Source organism: Bufo gargarizans, chromosome 8 (assembly GCF_014858855.1).
Source record: "Bufo gargarizans isolate SCDJY-AF-19 chromosome 8, ASM1485885v1, whole genome shotgun sequence".
NCBI lineage: Eukaryota > Metazoa > Chordata > Amphibia > Anura > Bufonidae > Bufo > Bufo gargarizans.
Genome location: NC_058087.1, coordinates 173125816 through 173135056, shown reverse-complemented (window position 1 = coordinate 173135056; position 9241 = coordinate 173125816). Strand labels below are relative to the sequence as shown.

Genomic DNA, 9241 nt, shown 5'->3' with positions numbered 1-9241 from the left:
TCATTAATATTCATGACTCATCATTATCAGCTGGAGCTTTTCAATACAAGATGTTGGCAGATTGACTGGGTCAATTAAAGAAAGTGACCCAGCATTTTGCTAAGAGAATCAGTCGCTTATTTATGTTGCCCTTCGTTAGGACACCATAAAACTGGTGACAGGTTCCCTTTAAATAGTTGATCAGCTGGGGTGCAGAGTGATGACTGCGCAGGCGTGGTAAGCTCTCCTTCACGTTGAGGGTCCTGTTCTGAAGATAGGAGCGGGTACCAGAGGTGGGACCCATATCAGACATTGAAAGCATATCCTAGCAATATGTCTTAGATAGGAATACCTCCTTTAAGTCAGTGGCTTTAAAGGGGCTGTCCAGGCATGAGAAAATTGTTAAAAAATAAATAAATCGTGTTATAAAACAAATGAAGTCCATACTCCCCTTACCCCGATTGCTGCAAGACATGAACAGAGTACAACTTCAATTTTAGAAAATTCTAAACCTTTTTAAAACATTGTTTTCATGGCTGGACAGCACCTTTAAATTAAATTTTGGGATAAGTTTTTATACCTTGGGAGGTGGCAGAGGACATGTGCCATGCAGGTGTATGTAGACAATTGCCATCTCCTTCCTATAATATGGGACATCCTAAGATCAGACTGGAAACTCACGTGAAGGGTTTCTAGGGAGCAGGAGCCCCTGAGGATTTCACTCTTATTTAGAAAGTAAAGATGCAGGTGAACAGTCTCAATAACACAACCATAAAAACCCTCTAATGCACACAGAAAGGGCTTCCACGGGCATGAGGCGGAACTGGTTAGAAGAAAGCTTTTCCCAAGACCACTAATGGTCATTAGGCCCAAAGTACAATCCAAAAATCCATTACAGATATGAAGGTGATTTTATGGTTATGTAGCGGGCTTATTAAATGCAGACCTGGGGCTCATAGGTTGGTTAAAACACACACACTCCTCACAACACCATCCATTGTATAGTGACTATGCTTGAAATTGCAGCCATTCACTAAGTCTATGGGACCAATTAACGTGATGCCACTGGCCTGGGAAGAGACCTGGGCACCACAGTCTCTTCAAACAGCTGAGAGACAGGGGTCCTGGGAGTCAAACCGCCAATGATCGGATACTGATAATCCATCCTGAGGGTAGCTCATCAATATCAAAATCTGAGACCTCCATTTAGTATTACATTTCACATTTACACCATGAGCTTTCCTGTTTAATACGGCAAATATAAGGCTGAAACATATACTTGAGGCCTCATGCACACGGACCGTTCCTTTTTTTGCGGATGCGCAAAACACAGAAGCCACCCGTGTGCCTTCCGCAATTTGCAGGACGAAAGGCCCATTGTAGAAATGCCTATTTATGTCCGCAAAAAAGACAATCGGACAGGTTATATTTTTTTTGCAGGGCTACGTAACGGATGCATCTTTTGCGGCCCCATTGAAGTGAATGGGTCTGCAACCGAGCCACAAAAACTGCGCTCGGATGCGGACTTAAGTACTCAAAACCGTTTGAGAAAAGAAACACTTTCAAAAATTTTCCTGTAATAAGTTTTATAATCCATTCCTTGCTGAACATGCAATATGCCAAGACGCAGTCTGATAGAAAGATAATATAATACAGTCACAGAATTTTTTTTTTATATAAAACCTGTTTTCCAAATTTTTCCCAAGGAAGAAGTAGAGATTCTACGGAAGAAACCTTCTGCAACAATACACCAGCGCAGAGAACATGCGACATTCGCTGATCCCTATAGGTGTGTTGACAAACCCCAGGTAGAGGAAGTGATTGGCTAAGAGTCTCAGCCAGAGAAAAAGGCCTCCCTAAAATTTGGACAGGACTTAAAGGTGGCGGAAAAACCAGTGGGTCATATGTAGTGTTGAAGTACAAAGTGTAGGGATGTTAGAGGGCAACATGTTGGATGGACTCCGGTCAGGGTCACCCCGGCTGTAATACCACTGACGTACAAAAAGGTCCTAGAATAATGTAAACTAAAATAAAAACAGGGGTAGGGAAGAGATACATTAGAACAGACCCACTTCAAAGTTCTTCAACACCAAGTCCCCATGAATGAAACACTGAAGCTTCCACCACAAGTACAGTACACGTTATTCATGACAGCCCAAGAAACGCTACTCGGAAAGCAGACATTTTATGGTGGCTTGTTACAGTGGAGATTCTCCGCCAGATCATTGCTTGCTTGGAATAAAATTATATAAAAAAAATATATAATATATATATCTTCTTACAGGACACTTCACATTCGGGAGCCTCTCTCTTGCAAGATCTGGAAGACAATATTACAGATAGAAGTGAATGGCAGAAGAGGGTCAATATGAGGTAACAAAAATACACAACTACAACAGGTCTAACAAAGCTACAGACAATTAAGGGGCTGCCTGAGATCTTTTTAAAGGCCATGTACACCTTTGGCAATTCTTTAAATTATTGCATTGTACCCATTATGAGGTAAAAAATTATTTTTCAAATGGTCTTTACTAAAAATATGGAGTAATTTTCTCTGTACAGAGCCGAGATGCTCTAGTAGCAGGATCTGAATCTCCTCTCTTCTGTCAGACAGGGTGCTGATTGCTCCTTATCTCTGCTCTCAGACCTTATAAACACTCAGTAGAGCTCAATCCTATAAAGTGTTTATGACCTTTTAGTAATTTAGAGATAGGGTTATTAAATGACTGGCTGAAAGTGAAAGCACCGCTCACACAGTTGGAAAAACAGTTAACCCTTGTGACAGAACCGCTCAATATTTTTCATAAAGACTAATAAAAATATGATTAACCCAAAATGAGTAAAATGCAATCAAAATTGCCACCATAGATTTTAAGTTTTTTTCTGTTCAATCCAGTCTTGTCAATGGGCTGTAGATGGTACCACAAAGTTAGAACCAGAAAAAAAAAAAAAAAGATGAGCGCCCTTGTGTTCTCTGAAATTAATTTATTATTCCTCTGATTAAAAAGAACTGGTCACCTCCTGACATGTCTGCCATCATATGAAATGATTCTGGAGCATCTGCGCCGTGTCATTCCTCAATTTTTCCTACTAGAAGTTTATAAATACAGTGACAACTGGGTTTTACCAGTTGGGTGCATGTCCCTCCACAGTTGACACCATCTAACCAGTGCTGGTAATGGCAGACTCTGCAGGGACATGTCCCTTTGACAAGGGGAATAAATACCAGCCAGTTGGCAGTGAAACCATAAATTTATAGTATGAATAGTGGAACTGACAATACAATTATTTACTAAAACAGACATGGCGGGGTGAAGAGGATTCAACCCCTCATATCTCAGCATCATTGCAGCTATGAGCCTGGTCCTGTTTGAAAGATAACAGTCTAAGTTTTAGAACAAGGGTTAGAAGGGACAGCAACTGAAATTAAAAGCAGCTGCTTTCACTCCCAACCCCATTTCTAACAGCTATGTCTCCTAAAGTTGTGGAGCTAATGCTGCGATTCTGGTGTTTTAAAGCAACTTCCGAACAAGACCATACCTCTAGCTGCTACCCAGCCCAAGACATGGAGTTATACCACACCGTGAAAGCCATAAAAATAAATCCCCCAAAAGTTGCTTTTTTTTATATTTACGGTACAAAAAAATAAAAAAAATTAAAGGGGTTGTCTCATCGAAGACACATAGCTAGAATATGCTATCAAAGTCAGATTGGTGCTGGGCCCAGAGGTGGCCCCCTGAAGTAAGTAGAGTGCACTGCGCAAGCGTGGCGGCCCTCTAATCATTATGGGAGTTTAAAAAATAGCACACCATCTCAGCTAGTTCCATAGAGGTGAATGGAGATGTGGCTGTGCTATTCACTGCTATGGGACTTCTGAGAGTGCTTGACTTATATTGTGATTGGCACATGGGGCTCTAGCTGCCCTGTGTAAAAGGACTTGTGCACTAATGATCTGGATCAGTCATTGGCCACTAGATTGACACATTCCTAATTAAAAATCCTTGAAGCCTTGTACTGCATCATCCTAGCCAGCTCAGGATTTCCTCCATGGCTCAGGTGTACAGGGTATAAACAGCAATTACTCCCCAGACAGTATAACAGATTACAGGAGAACACTTTGCTAGTGTAAGAACCTAGAACTGGGGAGAGTTCAGAGGAAAGACACACTCTAGCAAATTTAATTAGACATCTGCTATACTATTCTGCAAAACAACCACCCCCCCCCCCCAATAAGCAGGCTGAACTATCCCTTTAATATCCAATCAGTATGAAGTGAGCCCCCTCTAGTGGTGACTGCAGAAAGCCAGTATTTAATGACTATTTGATCGTCTATGTGGGTGGGGGAGCCTTGTAATACACAAGTCACAAAATTTTGGATCCAATTGAAGAAAACAAACAAACAAGACATTCGCTTTAAGCAAGAAGGGTTTGAGTTTGTCAGCAGCAAGAGATGCGATATATAAATATAATTGACATTTCTGAAAAGTTATTTTTCCTGTCATTCGGCAGCAATATCCTACATAAGCACATTAAAACCCATTAGCCAATTAAAAATACATATAAACTTCATCTATATTTAATAAGAGTTGTCAGCCATTAGTGAAAAGGCTGCTGGCCAAATGGACTCTGCTCTTTTTATTTTAAAGTTAGTGACCCCCCCCCCCCCTCCTCGAGCACAAGACTTTCCCAAAACCTGTCCGAAATTTTGCTCTCAATTTGTCAATTTCCTTATATGTTTATAGCTTTGTTTTTAGGATATATGCTCCATATAGCAGCACATAGACTAAGGAAAAAGCAATATGAAATAAGCCCCCTTAATGGGTGGCCGAAGGCAGCCAGAATGTTAAAAGGGGCCTGTCCGGGTTCTAGATATTTATGACTGATCCTCGCGATAAGTCCGATATCAGATTGGTGGGGTTCTGACACCCTCGATCCCCCCCCTGATCAGCTGTCCGCAGCAGCCGCCGGAAACTGAAAGCTTCGTCCACTGTAGTAGCAGCTCAGCTCACATTTACTTGAACAGGGGATGAGCTGCAGTAACTTGGCACGGCAACTACACAGTGGAGGGAGCGGTCTTGTCTCTGGCGCCTACAGTGAACGCCTGATGAGCAGGGGTGCCAGGAATCAGACCCCCTTAAATCAAAGTAAGGCCTCATGCACACGACAGTTTTTTTTCACGGCCCGCAAAAACGGGGTCCGTGGGTCCGTGATCGTTTTTTCGTCCGTGGGTCTTCCTTGATTTTTGGAGGATCCACGGACATGAAAAAAAAGTCGTTTTGGTGTCCGCCTGGCCGTGCGGAGCCAAACGGATCCGTCCTGAATTACAATGCAAGTCAATGGGGACGGATCCGTTTGATGTTGACACAATATGGTGCCATTTCAAACGGATCCGTCCCCATTGACTTTCAATGTAAAGTCTGGAGTTCTTTTATACCATCGGATTGGAGTTTTCTCCAATCCGATGGTATATTTTAACTTGAAGCGTCCCCATCACCATGGGAACGCCTCTATGTTAGAATATACTGTCGGATATGAGCTACTTCGTGAACCTCAAATCCGACAGTATATTCTAACACAGGCGTTCCCATGGTGATGGGGACGCTTCAGGTTAGAATACACTACAAACTTTGTACAAGACTGCCCCCTGCTGCCTGGCAGCACCCGATCTCTTACTGGGGGATATGATAGCACAATTAACCCCTTTAAGTGCGGCACCTAAAGGGGTTAATTGTACTATCATATTCCCCTGTAAGAGATAAGGGCTGCCAGGCAGCAGGGGGCAGCCCCCCCCCTCCCCAGTTTGAATATCGTTGGTGGCACAGTGTGCCCCCCCCTCCCTCTATTGTATTAAATCGTTGGTGGCACAGTGTGCCAACCACCATCGGCCCCCCTCCCTCCCTCTATTGTATTAAATCGTTGGTGGCACAGTGTGCCAACCACCATCGCCCCCCCCCCCCCCCCCCTCTATAGCAGTAACATTGGTGGCAGTGTGCGGTCTCAACAGTAGAAGATTCATACTTACCTGCTTCTTGCTGCTGCGACGTCTGTGTCCGGCCGGGAGCTCCTCCTACTGGTAAGTGAAAGGTCTGTGCGGCTAAAGAACTGTCACTTACCAGTAGGAGGAGCTCCCGGCCGGACACAGACATCGCAGCAGCAAGAAGCAGGTAAGTATGAATCTTCTACTGTTGAGACCGCACACTGCCACCAATGTTACTGCTATAGAGGGGGGGGGGGGGGGATGGTGGTTGGCACACTGTGCCACCAACGATTTAATACAATAGAGGGAGGGAGGGGGGGCACACTGTGCCACCAACGATTTAATACAATAGAGGGAGGGAGGGGGGGCGATGGTGGGGGCACACTATGCCACCAACGATATTCAAACTGGGGAGGGGGGGGGGGGTCTGCCCCCTGCTGCCTGGCAGCCCTGATCTCTTACAGGGGGATATGATGCCGCACCTGAAGGGGTTAATTGTGCTATCATATCCCCCTGTAAGAGATCGGGTGCCAAGTTTGCAGTGTATTCTAACTAGAAGCGTCCCCATCACCATGGGAACGCTTCTGTGTTAGAATATACTGTCGGAAATGAGTTTTCACGGAGTGAAAACTTAGATCAGAAAAAGCTTTTATGCAGACGGATCTTCGGATCAGTCTGTATGAAAGCAACCTACGGCCACGGATCACGGATGCCAATCTTGTGTGCATCCGTGTTCTTTCACGGACCCATTGACTTGAATGGGTCCGTGAACCGTTGTCCGTCAAAAAAATAGGACAGGTCATATTTTTTTGACGGACAGGATACACGGATCACGGCCTCGGCTGCAAAACGGTGCATTTTCCGATTTTTCCACTGACCCATTGAAAGTCAATGGGTCCGCGAAAAAAAACGGAAAACGGCACAACGGCCACGGATGCACACAACGGTCGTGTGCATGAGGCCTAATATTGATGATTTATCCCAAGGATAAGTCTTCAATATCGAGAACCCGTAAACCCCTTTAGTATTGATTTTAGCAAACACCAGTACGCTATTAGCACTTCAGCTCCCTCTAGTGGCAGCTTCAGGAAGCCAGAATGTTATCTTTTGGATGCCTGGAGTTTGGAGTTGGCACTAGAGGAGTTTTACACATGGAGCTAAAACAGTATGCAGTAAGACCCAAAGGCACCTTCTAGTGGTGGCAGCAAAGAAACTGAAATTGTATTACCCGTCTATGCAGGAGATCTGGCTCAGAAAAAAAAAAAAACAAAGCTCGAAACAATGATAGATAAATTTATTTAAGAAATTATAAACCGCACCGAATTTTGGAGCCTAAAAAAGGTGGATATTTACTTTAGTCGCATGGAAAAGATTTGGGGTCAGCCAGCAGCTTACATTGTGTCTGTCAGCCTGATACAATGCGGGTTGCCTGATCACAGGTACTAGACTGAATGGGCACAGTGCCCGCATGACCAGCAGCCATAAGCCCACTACATTCACCAACATGTGAGCTACTGACGGCGCCAAACAATCCTTTAATATGCTTAGTGCTCAGGATCTGATGCAGCTGTTGAATTGTCGATGGGGGCGACTAGGTGGGACAGGAGTCCATAGCGATTATATGAAGCAGTGATTCAACTTCATATAGTCCCCTGTGAATTCAACGCAGAACTAGAGCCTCGGTTTATTCCCATGGTGCAGCATGTGTTCAGGTTCTAAACAACTCACTAAGGAGAAAGGGCACGTAAACTGGGAGAGTGGTGAGGGATGAGGAGCAGTGGGGGAGTCAGGAAAGCTAGCGCTCACCAGTGACTTAACACTTAATCTGAGTCATTCATATCGTAATCCGTCTCTTCGTCCTCACTCTGTACCAGCATGCAGCATGCATGTGCAAAGAAAAGGAGCAAAAACAGCTTGTAAGTGCAAACGAAAGAAGAGAAATGAGACAAGCACAAATGCACTAAGCAGGGGACGCACTGAGCACAGTCTGTATGTAAAGCATGCTATATGGCCTTCAGCATAGACATACACAGGGTAATGTATATTTAAGATCTGGTTTCCCTACAATTCCTTTACATAAAAGAATGCAAGCAAAAACCAGCAGCATTAGTCAGTATGCTGCAGGCTAAGCTTAGTAAATAGCAGCATATAGATTTCCGGCTGGCTGCAGGGACCACTGTGCGACCCTACAGTCGTCCTTCTATAAGGCTATTGCAGCTGCTTGAACTATTCTGCTAGTAAGGAGTGTAATGGAATTGTAGATTAATTGATTTCCTATTGAACTGTCCTGGGTGTCTCCAAACCAGATGTGTATGTAAAGGTGTGTGCATTGATAGGAGATATGACACGAGAGGTCGCCAGTTGGGTCCCACAACTAAAAATTATTTCCATCAATTACAACTATTGGACCATGGCACTAAGTTATATGCACAATGTGTGAAGGGGCAAACACCCTTTCAAGTGGTATCAAATACAAACCAGTTTGGTTGTATAGAGGTCAGGACCACCCATCTATGAACCTACTCAAGAGCAGCTCTGGCACTTCACCAGTTCATTTCAATAACTGGCGTGTAATGCTAGATTCCCCTGATGCATCTGAGAAGTGGGGATAATTCCTTTCGTGGTTTTTCCCATCTAAGATATTTTTGACAGAACATGATGTCATAAGTCGGGAGTCTCCACTCTGTGACCCTCACCCATCGCATGCAGGCCTCTCCAATGAACTATGGGAAATCAACCACTGGTCAATTGGGGGTCGGCTAGATTGCATTTCTTCCAATAGGTGAGGAACCCAGAGGTGAGACTGACACCTATCCACCATTTATGGAGTATCCTACAGAAATGTTCCAGATGGGAACACCCATTTTAAGAAAATGGAAGCCATTGTTATATGGCTGTCTGCAAGAGACGTTTTCTGTGAGCATCTGTGCCCTACCCGTGTCTGATGTAATCTAAAAGAAGAAAGCAGGAGAGAAAGAAGGCAATGCCAAGAGCTCTACGATAAGTGTTGGAGACTGCGGAAAGAAAGTATATTTTTTGTATACAAGCAAACCATTAAGATGGCAGCCATACAGGATCGGTGGACGTTGTGTTTATTAATTAAAGCAACAGATCTGGCCCGGTTTGATAACCTCTCCAAGGCACATACACTATTGGTGGTGAACATTCGATCTGTGGGAGCCCCAGTGATCACCAGAGCAAAACCCAGGTCTCCTGTCCCCCTGCAGCAAGACCGTGGCTACGAGGAGCTTGAATGGCACAGCAGGAGCTGCACGCTCGACCACC

The 9241-nt window shown here is 44.3% G+C and overlaps 1 protein-coding gene across 2 annotated transcripts in view; it reads right to left on the bottom strand.

Annotated features, from left to right (window-relative positions):
• Positions 1-1548: 1548 nt before the first annotated feature.
• LOC122945014 (BTB/POZ domain-containing protein KCTD5) overlaps positions 1549-9241 on the bottom strand; it is a 29913-nt gene continuing 22220 nt past the window's right edge. For both annotated transcript variants that reach the window (XM_044303809.1, XM_044303810.1), the window contains one exon: positions 1549-2299. In XM_044303809.1, the coding sequence (XP_044159744.1) occupies positions 2270-2299 (30 nt within the window). In that variant the 3' untranslated portion in view covers positions 1549-2269. The remainder of the gene's footprint in view (positions 2300-9241) is intronic.